The 24,269-nt window shown below is 37.6% G+C and overlaps 1 protein-coding gene across 1 annotated transcript in view; it reads right to left on the bottom strand.

Annotated features, from left to right (window-relative positions):
* ADAM22 (ADAM metallopeptidase domain 22) overlaps positions 1-24,269 on the bottom strand; it is a 73,015-nt gene that overhangs the window by 32,527 nt on the left and 16,219 nt on the right. Inside the window, exons 3-18 of the mRNA XM_059842759.1 lie at positions 23,630-23,693; positions 22,926-22,995; positions 17,791-17,861; positions 17,223-17,297; positions 15,084-15,155; positions 13,923-14,089; positions 11,923-12,007; positions 11,397-11,487; positions 9,520-9,571; positions 7,512-7,611; positions 4,663-4,734; positions 4,108-4,200; positions 1,589-1,669; positions 1,315-1,365; positions 978-1,041; positions 785-890 (exon numbers count right to left, since the gene is read on the bottom strand). Coding sequence (XP_059698742.1) covers positions 785-890; positions 978-1,041; positions 1,315-1,365; positions 1,589-1,669; positions 4,108-4,200; positions 4,663-4,734; positions 7,512-7,611; positions 9,520-9,571; positions 11,397-11,487; positions 11,923-12,007; positions 13,923-14,089; positions 15,084-15,155; positions 17,223-17,297; positions 17,791-17,861; positions 22,926-22,995; positions 23,630-23,689 — 1,310 coding nt within the window. The 5' untranslated portion in view covers positions 23,690-23,693. The remainder of the gene's footprint in view (positions 1-784; positions 891-977; positions 1,042-1,314; positions 1,366-1,588; positions 1,670-4,107; positions 4,201-4,662; positions 4,735-7,511; positions 7,612-9,519; positions 9,572-11,396; positions 11,488-11,922; positions 12,008-13,922; positions 14,090-15,083; positions 15,156-17,222; positions 17,298-17,790; positions 17,862-22,925; positions 22,996-23,629; positions 23,694-24,269) is intronic.

The raw sequence follows: 24,269 nt of genomic DNA, 5'->3' as shown, positions 1-24,269 counted from the left end.
ACTGGTCCATAGAGGAGCAACAGTAGATACTGGTTCTAAATATACTCTCATAGGACACATATGGAAGGCAACTATAGACACCAAGTTTAATTCAACTGCTGAAGGGACTTCACTACTCATGTGTGGAGACTTTTGCACTGACAGAATAGAAGGGGCTGACATCTCCCATATTACTGAATATTTTTTACTTATGAATTTGTAATTGAACAGAAGTAAGGTCACTAAATCTGAGTATAAAAAGTGGGAAAGAACATTAGTTCACCTGTAGGCAGAACTAGAAATCAAACATCATGGACAGAATGGAGAAATTTAAAAAAACAGTTTGATAAGGACAGGTGAAAGGTTCAGAAATTGGCAGAAATAATCAACTGCACATATGCAGAATGTGAAATAATGCTTTAGGCAGTAACTTGCAGGAGTATACTTGGAGAGTTACAATGCCATGAAAAGTGAATAAAATATAGCAATGCAATGGCAGAGCATAAAAAGTGAACATCACACCAAAATGTGAAACCAAAAGTTGCTCTCCTCTCCAGTGCTAACCCTCACTGAGTATGAGCACCATTTTTGGTCCAAGCTCTCCCAAGCTCAGATGGCGCTCTCTTGTCAGGTATCATCATTTCTTGGCACCCTGCACCCTGCAGGACTTCTTGCACAAAGGTCTGCAGAAGAATGCCAGAAATCTGATCCATAGAGAGGCTTTTTGGGTCTCTTCATGCCAGCTAAAGAACTGGATCAGAGGTAAGAATCTCATTCTAGTAACTTTCTAAATGGATCAACTTACTGTTTATTGCACTGTATCCAAGAGTCCTTGTCTCTTCCACAGTTTCCTTTCTCAGTCCCCTCAATATTCAGCTTCTCATAGCAGTACCTATCAGCAGCTGTCACTTCTAAAAACAGAAACAAATCTCTTCTAAGATGATGACTTTGAAAAGCCATGTATTACAACCAACTTAGAAACAGAAACATTCACTTACTTTCACCCCAGATATATTTACATTGCCGGTCCCTGGTTTTACATCTTCCTCCAAAGCAAATACCCTAGAAAAAAAGAAAAAAAAAACAGAAAATATTTCAAATTACTTGATTTTCCAAAATATGTATTTCTCTAATACAAAGATTAGTCACATGTTTTATATCAAGGCAAAGAATACGTGATTCTATCTTCTTTTCATTAAAAATATGACTAGCATCCAAAAGTCATTAATTTTAGCAGAACTGTCCCAGGTGACTTCCAAAGATCCTAAACCAAAATCCATAAAAAGCAATCTATAACAGCAGAAAGAATGTAAAGCAAACTGAAGTCCTCATTACCTGTGTGTTATCGCATGAATATCCATCCATTTTATGGATATTAGGAGAACACTATAGAAAGAGAAAATTAGTAATAGATCATAGATCAGACAAGCATGAAAGCAAAGTATACAAAAAAAGTAATATGAAAAATCATTTCAGTATCATTCTGGTTTTTTCAGCATCAACAGATTAAACACAATTTTTATACACCATACTATACAAAACATTCATAGTGATTTTGAGATTACAGGTGGGCCTTTTTTGTTTCATGAATAGAGGACACAAAAATCACCTGGCTGGAATTTCCTGTGCAGTTCTCTGCAATATCACAATCATTCACTGCTTCTCGACACAAAACTCCTTTAGGTTCAAACTGGGAAAAGAAAGCACAGAAAATTAGTGTCTTGGTTTCTCCATATCTTGCCTTAAATGCAATGCTTCCCTACAGTTTTATCTAAAATATAAAATGGGAAATAGCCACGTGCTGACTGAAGTGGGAAGACTCTCCTTTCCCTGGTGTGTATGCTGTACACTCAAGCCATTTACTGGTGCAAGTGGTTCCACTCTCTGAGGTACCCCCTCCCAAGGGCACAGATTGTGGGGCTGAGCAGGAGAAATCTCTCCTGGGACAGAGGAACCCTGGGGGTGTCCACACCAATACTGCAGTGGCTGGCAGCATTACTCATTTTTCCACTTTTCTCCAAGGAAGTATTTTTCCCAAACTGGTTGGGGGAGGGGCCAATTGACCCTGCTTTCTAGAGGAACACCTTCAGAGGTTCTTTCCCAAATTTGCCCTAAACCAGGACAATTATCCTACCAGGTAACTGTGCCTTTTTGTGACTATTTTACTCTTCTTTAAAGAACAGAAGAAGTCATCCTGATCTTCTCTCTAGGGATGAAGAACACCGCAGAGCTCTACGTATAAACACTTTGGTTATTTTAATCCCCCATTGCTGTTGCAGAACAGGAACTACTAATAAATGTACTGAATTCTGTACAGTTTGACACCCTTTTCTAAGGGACTGGATATTTAACAATGAAAAGTGTACCAGTGACCTAATATAAACATTTTGGCTAAAGAATTATGTGCTAAGTCTCAAGATCTAGTAAAGAAGGAAGACGTCTAATTTAGTAAATTGTTCATGTTTTTGTTATGCACATATTACAGACTCCTTATTTTTCCTCTAGGTTTTCTTGAGACTTTGATACCCAGTTCATTTTGCAGGCCTGTGATGATTTTATTTTCTTTGGGAATGCACATACATTTTTCGGGGGACATCTGCTAGCTCCAAGCTGGTGTGAACAACACAAATGTTGTCAGAGACACTACAGGATTCTGGGATGTATAATCACCATGTATTGCTTGCAACTCCTCCTTCACTCCTGCTTTCAGGCAGGATATTAAAGGGGAAGGTATCCCAAGTTTCGGAGCTACTATATAGTCTTTTTAGTTGCCCTGATAAACACAGTACTAATATTCTGCTTTTCTGTTCATTCACTCACCCTTGCCACTCTGAAAAGAAATAAACCCTTCTCTCATTTGCAAAAAAATAAGGTAGGTATACAAAAGCTTTGTTTTGTTCTGATAGTCTTTAATATGCTGCCTATGTGACTTGGATTCCTGAGCAAAATTCACCCACGCTGGCAATCTACTGATTTTTTTTTATTATTATTATTATATTTTAAAAGGGAATGTGCTTAGGGAAATGTGATCTGTTCCAGCATAATCTGTACTTTTTCTTTTTTTAACATTAGGATGAGCACAAAGTCAAGAATGTGAGCCACAGTTATTATTAATGATCCTCCTAAGGGAATGAAACCCTCAAATGTTCAGAGACAAAGATAAAAATATCACACATAGTACACCACAGTTTTAACTACATTAATACTAATTATCTTTATTACTAAATGAGTACAAACAACTATTTGAAGTCATATTCAACAGGGCTCCCTTACAGCCACAATCTGGTTAAACCTCCTTTTACTATTTACTGATGTATAAAGAAGAATAGCTTACAGTTTACATAGGGCTTGATTCCCTTTACTCAATGGGATTTCAGTCAGTCCAAACATAAGGAGACACAGGCAGACCAAACTGAAACTGAAGTCAGGTGTCTTTTAGACTAGTCCTTCTGAGTAACTCTGCTGGATGTGCTTTGCTGATTTTTACTCTATCCTTCCCTTGGTCACTCTGTGGTGTGATTTTCCCATTCAGTCTCATGGGGCAAACCCAGAGCAACACATATGGCATTGGGAGTGCCACCTAGATAAGGATGGGCATGTACACAGAATGACAGAATTGTTGGGGTTGTGAGGGACCTTAAAGATCATCTAGCTCCAGCACCACTGCCATGGGCAGGAACACCTTCCACTTGCTCAAAGACCCATCCAACCCGGCCTTGATCACTTCCAGGGATGGAGAATCCGCAGCTTCTCTAGGCAACTTGTTCCAGTGCCTCACCATCCTCACAGTGAAAAAACAAGGACATCTAGCGAAAACCTTTATGGTTAGTTTATCCTTCAAGCAAGGATGTCTAATGAGATCTCATAGAACTTCAACCTGATTCAAACTTGACTGAAACTGGAAGGATTCAATTTACCTCTGCATTTGATGACAGTCCCTGCCCCAAAAAAGCCAAGCCTAAAAGACAGAGTACAGCCTCAGAAAAATCAGATTTCAGCCAGTTTTAAAAGGTAAGCTTTCAGAAGAATAATCACAAGGTCTGCAAGGGAAAATACATGTGCTGTAGTGCCTGCAGCCGCCTGGATGCATTCCCACCAGGCTGCTACAGTGAAGGTCACAGCCCTTACCCGGCACTTCCGACAGCAGAGCCCGTTGCTGCACTGGGAGCCCGCGGTCAGGGTGCAGGTATTGCAGCACTCTCCTCCTTCACTGGCACACTCCTGAGGAGCACACACACACACACACACAGAACAGAATACATGGGAAAAGAACATGAACCACAAGCTCTTAATACTTCTCATCTTACCATGCTACCTGAATGGATTTTTTTTTCATTCTTTTAGGTACCTAGTGGCAGAAAAAGGCGTGTACTTATGGAGCCAGAAACTACTGCTTCCTGTGGTGTATAATATCACAGGATATAAAAAGATATAAAATGTTTTTTCTAACTTCATATTGTCATTAAATACTAACATCTTAGCACTGAGGAGTGTTTCCATCTAGGAAAACACTTTCTTTCATGTCTTTGAAGATCTGATTCTGCACAGGTAGCTAATATTATGAATCCTTGGGCACATGACCTTCATCCTGCTTGTCTTCCTCCACTTATCATTAACAGCAGCAATGTGCAGTACCAACTCCCGGACATATCTAGTTGCTAATTTAAAGTACATTGCACTTACCGCTATTGTCCCACAGTCACATTCCTCTCCATCTTCCACAAAGCCATTGCCACACTCTGGAGGATCCAGAAGCTGCATGGAAATTCAGAAATCAAAGGGCATGTCTCTCAAGGGAATCATTGTAATATTTGCTCTGTGCAACATGGTTTTTAAGCTAGCACTCCAAATGGATTAACTGAAAATAGTTCCCACAGCTCAGGGAGGCACAGAGTGACACAACACAAGTGAAGCATACAGAGAATGAACACTCCTGAAAATTAATACAGCAATGCTGCCAAGTCACATGGTATCTTCTGTGCATAGGTGTCAGTGTTACAGTAAATTCAGTTTAAACAGAAGTTACAATGAAAAACAAAAGGTATGACAATAAAGGGGGGAAAAGTTAAGGATATGACAATTTCATTATCTTCATAATAGTTGCAATTGCTGTTGTTCTGGAGTTCAAGTGACAAGGGCTGAAAGGTTAAAACCTGCACTGTAAGTTCAGAAGTAGTAGCCATAAAAAGTAGTCATATTATGTGGCTCAGAAATGCTTGGGAAGGAGAGATACCCAGCTTCTTTGTCAGTTTTTGTTGCAATTGGATTTTTCTTTCCATTTTCCTCTACCACAGTTGGGAACTTTTCCCAGTTTTCTGTAAGTATGTATTACACACAGGCAGATGTGCACAGGAAGTAGTCCTGATGAGGCTTCCTCCCTTTCCTTTCAGCCTTCCCACTGGACTGTAACTTAAAAGATCAAAATCGTTTGATCTTTTAACTGTAACTTTTAAGTTACAGTCCAGAGGTTATGCCATAACCTCTTCTAAGGGGCACTGACATTCTGTTCTTTCCAGTTTAATTTTTTCTGTCTTCCTAAAACTTTTAAAGGTAGTTCTTCTAAAAGAAAATATTTTTTTCCTTTGGACATAAGAAAACATAATAGTAGCTTTTATTACATAACTGAGAAGGCATTTAAGTGTGTCATCAGACTAAAATTTTGCAGCTCAGCCTTTGAGTTCTACAATTAAACTAGGACCATTCCAAAAATCACTCTGCTCCTGAGCCATCTGCACAACCACATCACACATGGTGTAGAGCATTTCTCACTGGCTGCTGCCTTTCTGTTAGGAGCCCACAGGATGGAGCATCACCCCACGTACTTCACTGTGCCACAAACCACAGCCTGGCACAGGCTGATGTGTTATTATTACATCCCCTATTGAAACGGAAATTTGGCTGCAGCATGCAATGAGAAGGTAGCATAAAATGTATGCAAGCTTTAAGAATTATTAAAGAGTTGTTAAAACTGATTTTTTCCTATGTATTTTTCCAGGCAGCTTAACTTCTTCAATATCTCTCAGTGTGCTGCACAACAGACACAAAGAGATGGCAGTGACAGAGAATTCTGCCTTGATATATTGGGCCAATTTCCTGCAGTACATAGGGACTGCTAAAAATGAAACTGAAGGAAAAAACCCAAACATTAAAAGCAAACTGAATAACCTTTCTCCAAAGTCATATCATTCATCCATTCATTTGAAAAGAGCATATGTTCAATCTGCTCCAGCAGCCATTGATGTAATTTTTGGGATTATAGCTGATCTAAGAGTGGAACACTGCCAAACACTGCACCTTGTCACATCAGCTTTCCTTTATCTCATAATGCTTGAAAAACAAAAACATGTTTGTGTCTAACCACCCTTGCTAGGAAACACATCTTTGACAGCATTGTTAATTAGACAAACACCCATTGACAAAACCTTTAAACCAACCCAAACCACAATGCATAAGAGACTAAATCAAGCTGGCTTCCACATCTAACTCATATTTCTTCATGCCATCCAAAAAAAAAAAGAACCAAAAAAAAAAACACCCTGATGTGCTGCCAAACTAAATTGAAAGGAGAGTAATTAGGGTTTTCTCCAACTGACAGATGTGTAAATGAATACAATAACTAAAATAAAACCAAGTAAGACACATTACACTATATAAACAATACACTCAGCAAGGAAATCCATCCACCAGTATTTCTCCACCTTTAATGGGACAGAAAAAAGCAAACTTCTAAAACTCAGGTACATTTTAAACAATAAATTTTACATCTTATTAAAGAATTACAGTGCTTTCTCTCCACTTTTAATAATATACTCCTTCATCAAAAGAGACCTTTAAGAGATAAGCAGGCTCAGCTTATCCAGATTTGATGTTTTCTCTTTCCTTCTTTAAATTTTATTGAAATTCTGTGGGTCTCAGAAGATGAACTTTTTCTCATGTTCACCAGAAGGAGCATGCATCATTCCTGAACTGACCTTCTCTTTTACATCTGTGACCACTTCAGTTACCAGATAAGTCTTTTTTCCACATTGGACTGTCTTTCTGCCTTAACCTCTTTTCCTTTGCTTGTTGAAAGACAGCCATTAAATACAGGTTAACATTAATTATATAGAAAAGAGTTAAAATCATTATCCTGCTTGCTTTACATTTTAACACGTTTCAGTAAATGGAGCAGGAATATACTGGAATACAGCTGCAAATCCTGCATTGCAGACCTGTTGTAAATACAAAATTGTATTGTATTCACAATTTTCAGAACAAATTGTGTGAGGGATAATTCTCAATCAGAAGTTTTGGAAACTCTACTGGACATGAAACCACTTTATTAGAAATTTATTAAAAAGTAATTTCTAAACTACTATGAACTAAAATAATCTACTTACACCTATATGTTACCAGAAGAGTTAGAACTTAGAAAGAACCAGAACTATCAAAACTACAGGGGTTTTTTCCAACATTATAATTTTCATTTTTCTTGGTTTCATCAAAATAAGCAATAGAATATAAATAATATTAAATATTAACGTAATGCTTACTTTGGTTGGTTTATTAAAAAGGCAGGCTCCACCTCCATTGTTTAAAAATTCATGATACTCTTCAATATCACACTCGGAGAACTTGCTTGGAAGATAGTACCTAACAGAATAAGGTAGAAGGATTGCTTTCTCTGGTGCTTTTTACACTGCATTTTCTTTTTTCAATACAGAAGAAATATAATGTTATACTTCAGAAAAAGAATGAAAACATGCTGTTCAGAATCAGAGTGACTACCTGTTTTTAAGTCTACCTGACTATTCTGTTTCTTTCTATTTGAAAATCCTTCCAGTAAATACCAAGGAAATTTCAACAATGACACAAAGCTCATGGAATGAGAGAGGTCCAGAACATTTCACTAAGTTTTTATGTGCCAAACAGCACAAACCTGATTACAGCGTGTAGTTCGCACAAGCGTGACTTGTTCAACTAACAGGCCTGACCTCAGAAATACATTTATTTCCTCCCATACAAACAGCAGGAGAAAAAGACATCTTATAGTTTGTTTCTCTTTTAGAGGAAATGGTTCCCCCGACTCACAGAATTTTTATATAATAGAGTTATGCCATTTTAAACATGCTTCTAGCAAACACCACCTAACATTTCAGCTTCCATCTGTGTCATGTGTCCCACTCAGTAAATTTCAATAGAGTACACAGTGCTGCTGAGGCACTGTGCCCCACCCAAAAAACAATGTGATGCACAGAATCTTTGCATAGATCCTTTTCACAGGGAAATAACTTTTCCCAAGGCAACTGCAGTGATCTTTATATTCAGGTCCATAGTCATGAAAGTACTTATGCTTCAAGGAGATTATGGAGTCTCAAGGGCTTTCCTCTATCAGCTCACCATTGGATATAAAAATATTAGTCAAAGTGCTATCCTGCACTGCTGGGAGAGATAGCTTCCAAAACATAATTGGCTTTTTCCATTTGTAATGCTCATTAATTTGGTCTAAACACTACAGAGGCTGTAGACTTCACCAAAGTTCAGCAATAAGCTAGGTAAATTCAAGGCTTTTTCATGTACAAAATTATGCAAAAGGTCTGAACTTCAAATAAAGAATTTAAAGGCCCTAACATGGGAATTTATAACTTTTATAAGAATCAAAAATGCCTCTCAGACTGGCTTTTTAACTTACCAAAAATCAGAAAAATCCTAGCAGGTATGTTTTCAGGTATTCTGAGATGAAAAGGGCACACATTCACACTTTCAAAGAGGTTTGAATGAGACATACTTCATTGCTCAAAATTTTTCTGACCACAAAGCTATTGTGAAAATTTGATGAGTCATTTGAAATTAATTAAAAACTGAGCTCTGTCTATATCTAAAACTAGAATACAATGTAATTCATATCTAAAGCTAGACTACAATATAATTCATATGCATGATAAAATCCCTGTAATAAAAAGTGTTAGGGTCTGAATACACTTCAGAAAGCATCAAATTTCATCCAACAGCAAAAACTTGCTGATTCACCAGTCATTATGGTTAAATCTCCCCAGGGACACTACACATGGGAATGAAGATACTCAGCCTCCAATGGGGGTAGTTTTTCTAACAGTATCACACACACTGTGTGATAAAAATTATAGAGATAGATGAAAGATTCCAACAAAAACATTGAAAATGAGACATGCCTCAGAAATTTCATTATAGGATTTCAAGAATTAGGGTGTGTCATTGTTTCCACACTCAATAGCAACCTTGCATGAGAAAATAAGCTATGCCTGCTTCTGCTTCTCTGCAATGACCTGACTTGACTGTTGAGCCTTGTGCTTTCCAAGTTAAATCAACATTTACCAAAAATCCTCACATGGCCTTCTCATTAACTCACTTATTCTCACATTTCTTTGAAGATGTCTCTGTATGGTATATACCTAATACTTTACTTTCTGAAGACTGACTCATCAATAATATTCTGCTGAACCAGAAAAGAGAACACTTTTCATACCTTTCCTTTATTTCACTGTATTAAAAATATTACTTTTCTCTGGTGAAATGTCTTACCCCATATCTCCCATTATGCATCCAGACCACATGTCCTCACACTTACATTCACCTGACAAAAAAAAAATTAGATAAAATAAAAAGTTACATCTTGAGTCTTGTGAGTCCAAAATAATACAATTCTTATCATAAAAAGCACACTGTACTCAATTCCATTTCATATTTCCAGACAAGTTAGAAAGAATAATTTGCTGGTTTATTGCACACCTTAGTTTAAGTGTATTGGTGCACCTTGCCAAAATTTTTTAAAACGCTACATGATTCTGAGCAATCCTGAGCTTTGAAAAGATGTCCTGGTTTTCTTTCCTTCTCTTGAAGGAAACTGCAGTGTTAGCCTTCTGCACTTGTAAATCATGAGTCAGCTTTCTCATCTCCTGTGTGATGATACTCATTTCCAAAATTTTAGGAATAAAAAAGAATAATTTTACTTTTCAATTTTTTTTTTTTTTTGTTCTCTTCTTTGACTATGGTAATGTGATTTTGAAAATCTTCCCTTGGAAAGCCCCAAACAATAATTCAGACCAAAAAAAAGCAAGGAATGATCAATGAACACAAGCTAGTACAGAAGGATCTATCAGCTTCTTTCTCTGCTCTCCCTCCCTCCTTCTCTCCCTCCCTCCCTTCCTCCCTCCCTTCCCTGCCTGCCTCCCTTCCCCATGAAACTCCCTTCTGCCCTGCCAGCTGGGATCACTTTGCTCTGGTCTCAATCCTCCTCTTTCAAAGCTGTGTCTTGCTCTAATCTCAGTAGAAACGCTTTCGACCTGCATGTTCCATAACTTCTACTGTACACATGAACATCAGTTTATTGCTTCCATTTTAAAAGCACAATTAGAAAGGAAACAAAGCTCTGTCTAAAACTGCATTCTCCTCTCTCCCTATCAAAACAGTGTCCTGCCCTTCTCAGCCATAAAGAAAGGGAGTCACCATTATTATAATTTTCACTTTTACCCTGCCCCTACATCCACTCAAAAATATGTGGCTGGAAAATGAACACTGAACATGCCTGTAGGATAGAGCATTGGCCCTACATTTCTGAGTATTTTTAAAAATAAAAAAACCTTTTAAATGCAGCTGTCTCTCTGCATTATATATTGTCTTTACAATGCCTGAAAGAAAAATCCACTAATCAATAGAATAATTTATCTTTTTAAATGTAGGCAACATAAGAACATACAATCCAATAACTCCACACCCCAGTTAATTATCTAAATTGTTTCAAAACTGTATTTTTATTTTAATCATACCAAGCTCGGACTTCATATAATATGGAAGCAGGAAGGCAAGGTACTTCTTGTGGGCACAATGGTGGAGATCAGAGTATTGCAGGTAAACAGGGGTAACTAAGGAGCTGAATACCAAGGTTACAGCAGAGAAATGGTAGCAGTAGGGTAGCAAATACTGGATATTTGGGTAATCTACAGGAGATTTGCGTACTCTATAAGAGGAAATCAATCAAGGAAAACAGATAAAAAATTGTATTGTTTGAACTGTTCAATACAACAGGACTGAGGAGGCTCCTCATTATACCCTGATCTAATAATGTATATTCCCACCCTTGTGTCATAAGATGGCAGCCATTTGGTCTGTGGGTGGGACACCAGTCTCCTTGAAATGAATAGAAGTGGCAGGCACCTTTATGGTCTATTTTGGATGAAATGGTGACACCAGTGCTAGGAATTACAAGCAAGGGGATACGAGAGCAATCAAATAGAGGAAAATTAGTATGTCAGACCCTTCTCCTGTTACTGCAAGAAAAAAAAAAATTTCAATATTGTGAGAAATGAAAGGAAAAAGTATGTATCAGAAAGACACTGATAAGATCCTCCACTTTTTAAGATTTTTCTCTTGTGACAGAGTGAAAAAGCAAATTAAATTACCACTTAGAAGTTTTCTTCTGTCTGAGAAAATGCCAATATTTTGGGCCAAGGTCTGTGCCAGGGTAACTGCCATTAAGTCTGGCTTTCCAAACTGAAAGAAACAAGCAAGGTGGGAAAGCAATCAGTAACACACAGGTATCTCAGATTCAAGTGAAGCTTTTTCCATATCAAGGCAAAAAAATGCAAAATCAGAGACACAGTGTTAGAATTCTTACTTCAGGATAGCTAGATGAAAACTAAACACTGGCTTATAGACAAGCTAAGTAAGAGAAAATCTGTTTCTCTCTTGGCATTGTGGCTAGAAATATGAATGACAGGATAGTGCAGAATTTCCTTAAAAGTGTATTTGAAGTGTACTGACTTTATTCACTCATCACTCTTCATTGAAATGTCCCTTCTATAGAGCTGCAGTTAGAGTCTACATCAGCAAAAAAAAGCAAAATATTTTGAGGAACATGTCTGCACTAATAAATTCCCTGCAGACAAATTTCCACCACCTTTTGTTCATAGCAGTATCCCCACCTACCTCATTCACACCTCCGCCTTTAAGCAAGGAGCAGATTCCACCAGTGTGGGCTACACCACTTCGACTGCTCTGAAATCGACTCCCCCTTTGACAAAAATGAAAAGAAACAGAAGTTTACCCTGCTCAGTCCACGAGTTTTGCACCTGCCTATTCCAGTATCTCCCTTCTGATTTCCAAATGGCATTTGCAAATGCTGGATGCTACCACTACACTGCTAATTATGCAAAAACAAATGGGAAAAACAGATAACCACTGACAAACCTCACATGACGAGTTATCTCCAGAAAACTTATACCATCTTCCCTGCTCCTTTTCAGACTACCTAATATAAGAAGAAGGGGACAATTTTGCCAAACCTGGTTCTGCCCAGCCCCTTGTTTCTTGACATTCTACTGCAGTGAGTACTTTCTGATGGCACATGCTCCAGGCAGAGTTCAGGAGGGACCACCATGCTCCCAATGCATAGGACTAGTGAAATGACACGTGTCTAAGTGGGCAGTGCTGATGTGGTAAAACTCAAGGGGAGAGGCATTAGCAGAAGATGCAGAGGTAGGTGAAAACTCCCTGGAACTACAGCCAACCTCATCCAAGGAACAGATACACTCTGAGCCTAAATCTAATTACCTCTTTGGTGCTGACCACATCAGCATGAATCACTGCCAGTTACTGGAGATTAAATTTACTCTGCTCCACCTGAGAGTACTGATCCATCCGGCAAATTATTTTTCTCAGGTGAGAGGAGAAAAACATCAAGAAGGATCACAGTGGGCTAACTGTGCTAAAGATGGAAGCTCATTTGTAACCACTGTACCATCATACCAGCTACTCCCACCTCCCAACTTAGCTGTGTTTCACTCACAGACACAATTGCAGAAACTGCTGTTTCTAAACAATCTATGAATGCAATAACCACTGGTGGTGGTGCTATGGACAGCACTGGAATTAGCATTACAGTGGTATCCAGAGTCCCAACCACAGGCCAAATCGGGCTTTCTTTTGTCCTGGTCAATACATGCACATTCACAAGAACCAGACCTCCCACTCAAAGACTTTATAATGTCACCAAGAAATTAAAAAAGGAAATGAGAAAACCTGATTCCCATTTAAGAGACGAAGATCTGAGACACAGAGAAACCAAAATCTGCAAGCACCACTTTGCAGATCTTACTAGCTTTCTTCAAGGCAGAAATCAGTGGCAGTAATTAGGTACATGCAAAAGTTCTGAGGGTGGATACCAGGCTTGGGTATCCTGGAACTCTACTGAAGTCATGTGAAGCGAGGTGTTTAGGTTAAGTTTATTCTTACAGGCTCCTAAAACAGTCAGCAGAGAGAAAAAAGGACTCCAACAGAGATATTCATCTATCATGTCATGTGTGGATCAAAAATCTCAGCCACGTATCTCTCCTGTATTTTTGTAAATATATTTTATTATATCAATCTTATTTTCAAAACAATTAAGATACTTAGAGAAAATAACATTCTTCTCAGTTTAGTATTCTTATAGCTCAAATGTCTTGGGAGAACAAACTGTTTTGAGGATCTGAAACACTTCAGTAATCCTGCAGCATGCAGGTCATTCAACAAAGTAAAGCAGGCCATAGTGCACTTCAGCAGAAAACCTCATTGGGTTCAAAACCAGTGTTCTGCCTTTAAATAATCCATGCTCTACTGCTGAAGAAGTCAACCTCCGAGGTGGAACCATGCATGACTCTTCAGATAGCTGCCCTTGTGGAGTAGGTGGTTGCACAGAATAACAAAGGATTACAGCGCATGCAGCACAGGCTTAGTACGTTAAAACTAAAAGAAGAGTCAAACCTCTAGTTTCACTGGCAGGCAGCTTGTGCACTAATTTTTTTCCCACCTCCCCATCTGAAACTTTATTTTCTGAATTATTGTGGATTACACACACAACAGAAAGGAGATGCATCAGCCACTTGTGAGAAGCAACCCCCAAGGAAAGAAAAAACCCCAGTAATATAACATCACACAAGGTTACGTACGAAAAAAGGTGAACTGCGTCACTTTTCTCTCTGATAAAATCCCTCCTATATTTCATAAACTCACGTAGAGTCACCAAGGGGTTTTCAGATATGGTGAACTTGTTATCAGTAGCCCAGGTTTCCATGGCAACCAATACTATCCTGGTGTTAAGTTGCTCCTTATATATCTAGTACATTAACAGAATGAACAAATATATTATGTCAAATAGAACAACAATGAGGTTTACCCCTTATTTTATCAGCTTGCGTTTTTATATAACTATATATTTAGCTTATCCTAGCCCACTTTGCATTCTTGTAGGTGATTTTATCTCCCCTAAAACCAACAAACATAAAAAACAGGTAAAACCAAAATTTTAGGCTTAATTTTTCAGTCAGTTCTCTTAGCCTACACAGGCAGAGGTACATAGAAGAAAAATGTGATTTTTGAAAAATTGCTACATTCCAAATAGTTCAAAGATTTGAATTTAATGGGTCTTTTATAACAGTCAGCTCACCCAATGACACACAAGGGCCCTTTTATGCGGAATAATGATCTATAAAGCCATAATTTTTCACTGTTATATATGTCTACAGGAGTATTTCAACTCTTGCTGGCTGAATTACAAAAGCATCCTTTCAATGCTGCATTAACACGCCACACAAAATACTTTCAAGCTTTTTCTTCTTCTAGGAATACTTTTCTTTTTCTAATACTTTGTTGCAGTGAGGTGCAAGAGCCAGCAGCTCTTCTGATTTATCATATAAATACAATCCACCAAGTTCACCTGTATGTCCCTATTCTAACTCATTTATTCAAGTGCACTTTTTCTGAAGAAATTTTAATGCATTAGAATTTCAGATTGTCTTTTGGGTTTAAAGTTGTCAAAACATGGTTCCTGCACTAGAAATTGTCATATCTAAGGTTCTCTTTAGAACTCAGACTCAAGGAAGCAATCCAGCAGGGTATTTAAATGTTTAAAGCCACAAAATAAAACCCCTCTGATGCTTTATGTTAGACAAAACTTCTAGAGGTGAACGATTGTGGTTCTTGATGAAAATTTGCAAACTTCACATACATTACTGTTGTTACACCATGAACTGACAACTCCTGCATCTATCTCAGGAGAATCTTATGACTCATCTCACATGTAAAAGAACATATAGTTGAGTGATTCTTACCAAATCAGCCATGTTCACAACTGATTTCGCATAGCTGTTGGTATGGCCAACTGACAAGCGGTGCTTTTTACACTGTGAAAAAAGCACAGACAGTAACAGGTCCAGATTCAGAAAAACAGGGTCCATTTCCAAAACATCATGAAGTAAAAAGCAATTATATCAACAATAAAGCCCCTGCACAAGGTTTTGTCTCTTGTGCTGAGTGTGATGTTTATAACCAACAGTAGAAAATTGCTCAGAAATGCACATTACTGATATACTTTACAACAGCTGTCATGAGGATGTACGAATTCTTCTTTAGAAAGTACCCTAGAATCTTTACTGGAAAATTATATAAGAACAGCAACATTCTGTTACTCTCTTCATTATCAGTATTGTTGCCAATTTTAAAATTAATCACAAATGCCAATGAAGAAATTAGCAAAAAAATTTCCATAGCTGAGACTCCTTAAGATGTGCTATCCTAAAAGTGCCTGCATCCGTGTTTCAATCTATCAGACTCCCTTTTTTTTCAATTTTCTCTCTTAAGCTGTTTTCTGATTTTCCTCTTGTATAGTTGCACACTCTATAAAGCCACAATAACTGGTTCAAACCACTTCAGCAATCAGACTCCAATGGCACCTTTACTGAAATTTGTAATGCAGTGTTATAAAAATGGCACTGAAAACAGCTGTCCAGGTACTCCTATTTGCAGGAAAAAAAAAAAACAAACCAGTTATGAATGAGCATCATGGGCATGAAAGGTATCTCAGAAGAATTTAAGACAAAGCGTACAAGATTTTCAGAAATATATTGCCATCTTGTGCACCATGATGCTTGATTTTGGAATGAAAATTGTCCATATTTTCTGGAAGTTAGGATCTTTTAGTGGGGAAGAAGTTTCCCACAACTAGGGCATAGGACAGGCATCCTTTCAAGCAGGAATGGGGGGAAAAAAACACCAAAAACAAGGAAGTTAAGCCCACAGCAAATGATATTTCCTTCTCGCAGGAGGAAATTATTTGGCTTCTTTGATCACTGGCACTCATCTCAGAGAATATACTCCTAACTGGACTGACTCTTGCAGTAGCTGTGATTAGACAAAATTAGGAAACATTGTCCTTGAAGAAAATCTGCCTGAACTGATAGGAGGATCCCAAAGGAAAGGTTGTGGCTTCAGGTCTTCAGGACCAAACACAGTTACACTGATTTAAGGAATTTTCATCCAATATTATTAATTTTAATCCAAGAATTTATTCCTGTGTTCCCCCAACTGAGCTGGTGGAGGAGTAAACTGTCTAAGGACAGTGGCACACTTTTTGTACACTTGTACACTCTCACATCTATTTTTGTTAATTCAGTTATTGCATGAGAGAATTTCTGTACATTATAGAAGAAGTAGACAAGATTTATAGAAATATTTTGACTTTAAAGCCATAAGGGACCACAAAATCATCTAATGTTATCAGTGGGATGGGCACTACCAGGCTGAACTTTATCCAGTTACATCAAGAGGAAATCTATTGTTTGTGTTTGAAGCTACCTTTAAAACTGCAAGTGATGAAGAATTTGCCATTTCCTTTGATATTTCCATCCTTAGATGATTAATCAATAATCTTCACTGACATAAATCTGTGCTTTTTCACACTTGAATGAGTCTGGCTTTTCTTCAATACACTGTTATTATGTCTTTCCACTGTGTTAAAAACCCCACTGTATTCTCCCAGAGAAAGTATAAAAGTTTGACAAAATCATTTTCTCTACATTGATTGGGACATTTAAAAATATCTGGTCGCTGTTAATCTCCCCATTCTCAACAGGGGCTGCACAATTGAAATAACTGCACTATGGATTGCTGAGTGCCTCTAAGTAAGAGAAATGCTCAGGAAAGCCAGAAAGAAAATCATCAGCTTAAGTTACACTGAGATTAGTTACTTTCTGACCCTTCTTCCTGATCCTCAGGCCTAGTTGCATTCTTGGTGAAATTAGGTTGCCAAAATTCAAAACCAACTTCATCAATGGTTAATGAAACCATAATCTCTTCTATTAAGGACATACTGAATTTATTCCAGCCTTATACTGCTCTTCATTGTTATGCTCTCTAGATAAATTAAGACAATTTGATGCTAATTGTAAGATGTTGAAATGTGTCAGTCTTACCATTAGGTGATCATTTACAATCATCAACTCAATGTATTTTGTCTCCTCCTCAACTTTACGTGGAATCTGACGAACCTGTGGAGAGAATGTAACTCTAAAGAGTCTAACAATACAGAGAGAGTGTAGCTGGTAACAAACATCTGCACTTAGAGGCTTCCCTGTTTTAATAAACAGGGAATGAAGTCTCTGTTTAGAATATTTTTTTTAAACAAAGTAAAGTGAGATAAACTAGCTGCTTGTCACTATTACAACATTAAAAAATATATAGGTTTTATTATGGGAGTTTCTGATAAAACTATACTCAAAATGAGCAAAATTATTTTACCAACTTTTCATTTGTGATTAAGCAGTATTTAAAGATTTCCTAATTCTTCAGGTAGGCAATGTCCAAGAGAACCCATCAGTGTTTAGCTGACATTAGATACCTCTTTTTATATTAGCTGTATTGGTACAGACATCTCATGCCAAACCAGCAGGAGCAGCAGGACTCCATCTGGACAAATTAACTCAGCAGACATGAAACAAACTTGACGGCACGTTCCTTATAAACAAGCATACTGGCACATACCTGCCTTTTCCTTCTTTTGTGTCTTGGCCTTACAACAAAATTCTGTGATGTAGTATTCGTCTGCCAGAATTCTAAGCAGAAAACACAGACAAATACATGGAATATTTACAAAAATATAGCCCAGCAATTAGTGACCCTGATGCAACATGACAGCAGTATGGCATTCTTCAGCACTTCAGAAGCAGCAACAACTCATTTTTTCAAGTTTCCAGCTAGAAGGGAGGCAAGACTACAGATGCTTCCCAGTAACAGGGCTCTTATTAAAAACTCTACTAGTGATAATCTGGGTCTGTTGAAACAGATGATCTGTGGGTGTCACGCTTCAGAAAGCACAGCAGATGTTCTATGCCAAAACTTCACCAATACTGGGCATGAAATATTATTAGCATAGTGCTTCCATGGAGTGAATCACATTTCCAGGAATTCAGCAGACATTCACAGAGCTCTTGCAATAGCTACCTAAATTAATAAGAAGAGCATGGAAGGCAGAATTAATGCTTTAAGACGATTATATTCACAAAGCAAAATAAGTCAGAGTTGGGGGAACCTTACAAGATTTTGGCAATGCTCAGTTACCAACACAATATTCCTCCCTGCTAATCCCTCTGCGTCTTTAACCTCTTAAATCTCTAATCATAAGCATCAAGTAGTTTATTCTTTTGCCAAATCCTTTTCACCAAATATATTACTAGCCCTCATGGAAAAGGACACATCATAAACTAAGGAGAAGATAACACTTGCTCTCACCCTTTCAAATGCCCAAGAAGTAATTTTCCATTTTTAATTTTAGATTCATAGTCCCTGTCTCTCTTTTCTCTATGCGAAATAAAGCTCTCTCTTTATCTTGTATAAATGTGTTTGCTACTTGCATAATGCCAAGAAGATCTTTTTGATTCATGCAAATTAAATGTTTGCAGTTTCTTAGTTTGCAATAATGTCTTTCTCCTTTCACTGCTTTCCCTCTTTTGTGCTTTCTGCAGCTTTGGACATCCTTTCAAAACTTCTTTCAGTGTTTCAGTGATTTTACCAGTCCTGCAGAGAAGTAAATAGTCCTATAGTGTTTATAGGACACCCCTATAGTGCTATAGGATTGATGGAGCTGCGAAAAATTAAAGGACTTCCAGTTCACATACCTTTGTACACAACTTCTGCTTGTTTTACAAATTCCTGACCAATTCAGTTTTGCTGGTGAGACAGGCAAGTTTCTCACAGCTTCACTTCCTGCTGTACATTAATTGTACAATTTCTGCATGAGGTTCAAAAATAGGATTAAAAAACATGCAGATAGGAATTTGACAGGGCTGACATATCAGCAAAATCTTAAAACACATAGCTGAGTTGCACATCTGACAAGACAATGCCAGTCCTAAGTGATAATGTTATCCAAGAGTGGCAAATTACTAATAAGGCAAAGCAGGAAAACAAAGCATGACTAACTGGTATTGTCTTGGGTAAATTAGGGACTATGGTGTCATTTTGGTATGTGAGGTTTGCAGATATCTTTTCATGGAGCAACCTAGACAATCACAGGCTCTCTGCTTAAAAATGTTTTCATGGTTACACCAATGCACTTGAGGACTTTCTTTAGGAAAAAGACCAAGGATAAATTCAATCACAGCTCTTTATTTATTGCTTAAAGATCTGCAGACTCTTGAGCTTGCAATGATGACAAACTACATCTTGGAAACCTTTTTACAATGTTTTTGATTATGCTTTATGTATGTTAATTAGTTTAGACTCTGTTCTAGTGCCACACAACTGAATCTCAACCTGTCATTTTTGATTTTATAACATGCTTAATGAAACTGGTAAAAAAACCACTTTTCAATCAATAAAATACTAATTTACAGTATGTATATAGGGTCTCAGATAACTTTACCAGCAAATGTGCTAATTTCACTCACAATCAGAAGTCAGTCATCCCTAAGAGAAATGATGAAGCCATTACCATTAACCCACATTATCACTGCCTTATAACTCACAAGATGGATACATGCACACAGGTTGCATTTCCAGTCAAAGACCCTTAGGCAAAAGAACACAACTAGCAAAATCACGGGAAATGTTGATAGTTGAGAGAGCCTAGCAGATATTTTGATGGGAATATATCGTCACAAAAAATGTAATGAAGATTCACAAAATCATAGGATCATCTTGATTGGAAAAATATTGCTAAAATCAAGTCCAACCATAAATCTAATACTGCCAAGTCCCACTAAATCATGTTCCTGAGTGTTGTATCTACATAGTTTTCATATCACCCCAAAAGAAAAGGATATCTGTAATGTATTATCTGAAAAACAGAACCTTTGATAACATACTGTTATTTTAAAACCATGCCAGGGCATTATAGATCTCAGCAGAGACTGTGAGAAAACCAGTCTAGTAAATACAAGGTCAAATGCTCTAAGTGTGCCAAGTCATCTGCCCAAGCTTCCTTATTTAAAATTCTCATTATTCCTCAGACCATTGCAAAGTATAGTAAAATAAATTCTTTTCTGCAACAGCTTGTGAGTTTTTTTAATACTCAGGCAGCAAAAGAATGCACAAAGTACGTTGCTATTTAACTGGGATAGAATAATGTGTGCTTTTACTATCACTGATATTGAGTAATCCCTATCACTTGAATTTTTCCCCTTTCTAACACCAGTATTGAAGCTGGTGATCTATCCAGTTCATTCCTAATGCAGTGGAAATGCTGAGTGGAAATCTTACCTTACACACACAGTCTTCTAAAGATAAGAGGAAAAACCTTGACTTCAGGAAAAATCTCCTTAGGCCAGTCAAATTGATAAATTATGAGAGTATCTATGATACTATATGCCAGTACAGTGCTTGCTACTGGTAATAATAATTCTGTTGTAGTACTTTCAAAAAATCGATCACAACAATACTAGTAGCATTTAACTGTAAATGTTAATTAAAGAAAAAAAGTCAAGACAGCAGTCTGACCTCTCCAGACTGGCAGGGAAGAAGCAGAGATACTGGTGGATCTCTCATCCTCTGGAGCTGTGACTGTGCATGGAGGTTGACTTACAGGCAGAGATAAATTGAACAATCACAGACAAAGAAAAATTGTGGGTTACCTAATATAATATTATACAGGTACTGTAACTTTCACTACAAACATCAGAAACATCGTTTCAAACAATTTTGCAAAAAATGAGTATGAGCATGTGGGAGAGTAAACTATGAATTAGAGTCTATTTCTCCAAACACAGGACCCTAAGCATCAAGTGATGGAAGATTAACACCCTGTACCTCTCATCCACATTACAAATTCTTGCATAATTGAGAAGACTAGCACTCTGCAACTGAATTTCCTTTTTAACCTTTTCTACAATCCTGTGATTCTAATTCAATCTAGATGGTAACATTTTCCATTATGTCACGTGCTGAGCTTTGTACACAGCAACTATTTATTTGTTATCTGTAGTAAAAGCAAAACTGTACAAGCATGTCTGGATTTTTGTGGGAAAACAAATAAACAAAACAAGATCATAAAGCCCTAGTTTGACAGTTTTTTGAAAATGAAGACACTTTGGTGGAGGTGAAACTAGGGCATTTACTTGCAATTAATCCCTTTTCAGAATTTTAAAAGCAGAAAACAATTTTACTCCATAATCTTGGAAACAAAAAATTCACTCTTAGGAAATCTTATAAAACAGCTGATAGATAGTAATTACCAACGCTAGCAGTGTCTTAGTTTAACAACCTGAGATAGAAAATTTATTTTAAACTTAGCATTGGCTACATTATTTCCAATCTTTTTAGTTATATGTCCTCAAGAAGATGTGATAGATGATGCACTCTATTATTTGGCCTTATGTTCAATAAATTGCTCTCATTACACTATCATCTCTGCAAGCACAGGCAGCAAGCACGGTATGTGTGTAAGGTGCAGGTACACAGGAAGTTTTGAGACACAGAAGTCAATGCCTTGCACAAAAGTCATGAGCCATTTGTGCTCATGTCCCTCCATCCCACCTTGCCTCTACCTTGCCTGGGCGATCATCATCCCAGGACAGGAGGCACCAAGCTGGGACACTGGTTTGTTTGGATTCAGATTCCTTCTTCAGAACTGAAATTAAGGCAACCAGATTGTAGCAATTTCCTTTTTTTTTTTTTTTTCCCTTCTTTTCTCATTAGCTCTCTGAATGATTCTAATTTGCTTAACAATTGGCAAACCTTCACAAACTGCACTCCAGGGATGGACCCGTCTGCATGTAGTACTCACCACCTTAAGATCTAAGATCCAAATGCTACCATAGGACAAATAGTTTGTAACAAGATAACCAAACATCTGTAACTCTCCTGAAGAAATCAGACTGGAGGTGGTTTCTACCAAAATGTCAGTGTCTACGAAGGACAGTTACGTTTATCTAGGATATGTGTTGAAGGGCAGGAAAACACATCTATAACAAATCCTTGACAGAATGGGGATATGTCACAAATACTGAAATTTTAGCTTCAATTAACAAGCCAACCTCTCAGATGAAAACCGAGTTTTTTAAAAAAACTTTCTCCCTCCACACACAATATGGGCATTCATCATTGCAAGCACTTGAAACCACTTCTGCCTCCAAATTCATTTGCACTGAAATGCATGGCCCTCAGCATTTCCAGCACTGTGAAAGATGCTGATCGGACTGGAGATCAGAGTCACTGAGCAGAAATTACACTGGGCAATTTCTTGCCTCCTAGACTTATGTTCACTCCATAGTACTCACGCTGTATCTCAAAACCAGAAAAACCCATGAAGAGTTACAAGCCACCATCAAGGTGGTGTTTATTTTCATCACCTCTAGGCTACCTCAGTCCTTTCCTCTCTACAGCTACCAGCACACAATCCAGCCCCCAGACCACATGACCTGTTAAGAGAAACACGTATCACAACGTGAAGGTCTAGGAGAGATTTCATTCATTAGATTCTGGATTTTTTCATGACTTCAGATTCTTTTCCTGTGCTTTCACTGTTTCAAAATGGGGGGTTTTTTCAGTGTTTTTTTAAAATTTATTTGGGTAAAAGAAGGTGTATATAACTATACTCTCAGAAGATGATCTATCAAATATAATTAACGAATTTGTCCTTAGACTAAAACACTCAATAAGTCATGAATACTAAAAAATCATACCAGACGGCAGGTCGACTGAAGGAAATTCAAACAACTTGGATTTGTAAACAGAGTGGAAATGGAAGTCATCCTGAAATAGTAAATAATTGCTCATATTACATCAGGAAAAATTAATATATCTCATGAGCATTAAACAGACAATTCCAAAAGTTATTGTTACCCAACACATACCCCAGAGAACATGCAAGTTGCAAGGCACCATTACTGTACATTCTTCTTTTCCCAACTGCAATGTGATGGCTTATGCCACATTTAACCACCTTTTATATCTGGGTACCTCAAACACAGTGGCTGAGCACACAGAGCTAGGCCTAAATTGGGCTCCCAGAGCTGCTCAGGGAGAGTCAATGAAAGTCCCAGGAGCTGCTGAACCAGAGTCAAGGATGAACCAGGAGGAGAGTGATGTAATAAACCCAGAGCAGGAAGTGCCAGGGAAGGGGACTGGGCACTGACAGGCTCCAAGGGACCCTCCTCTAGTGCTGCAGTGCTCTACAGCCAAGAGCTACAGAGCACACACATAAACACACATCACTGTCTAATTTTTGCAGGTCTGCTTTTGTCTGTGAAGATGGAGTCTCACATTTGAGGTAAATTAGTTGGAACTGAGGGGATGACCCTTTGGTCCCACGGCCTTATGCCTACCCTGTACCCATGGATGACTGCACTCAAAAAAACACAGCAGGACTACTGTAAGTTCTACTTACATCTGAAGTGTAGTTTTCATCTGGTTCAATAAGATAAGTATGATTTCCATCATAGAACATCCCACTGTCAAGAGAAGGAAATGTAAATACAGATTTAATAAACAAACACTAGTGCAACATGGAAGTAACTTCTAAAAGTTAATATACTTTAAAAATTTAAATATTTGGGAAAGGAAGAGTTTAAAATGGTTTCAGGAACTGAATGCAATTCTGGATCAATCTTTTTGTTTCTTCACTTCAGAAAGAAAGATTTTCTCCTGTGGTGAAGCAGACTCTTCTTTCTTCCACAAACCTTCTCTACAGCACATATAAACACAAAATGGACTAATTTAACCAACTGAAAATCCAGTTCAAAGCCCCCATTCCCATGCAGGAGATATGTACCTGCAACAGATAAATAAGGGACCTGTCTTTAGGAACACGTTTTTTGGAACATATGCATAGCTTTCCCCAAATAAAAATAATATTTAATTGAATTGAATTATCCTTAGGTTTGAATGGGTTTTTTTATTAACTCTTTCTTCAGCATTTCATTTAAAGAAAGTGTTGATACAAATATTACTCTGTAAGAGCAGAAAAACCAATGTTATTTCTTATATCAATACATTCTGATCTTCAACCAAACCAGAATATTTTTAAG

Source organism: Haemorhous mexicanus, chromosome 1, assembly GCF_027477595.1.
Source record: "Haemorhous mexicanus isolate bHaeMex1 chromosome 1, bHaeMex1.pri, whole genome shotgun sequence".
NCBI lineage: Eukaryota > Metazoa > Chordata > Aves > Passeriformes > Fringillidae > Haemorhous > Haemorhous mexicanus.
This window is presented reverse-complemented; position numbering and strand designations above follow the sequence as displayed.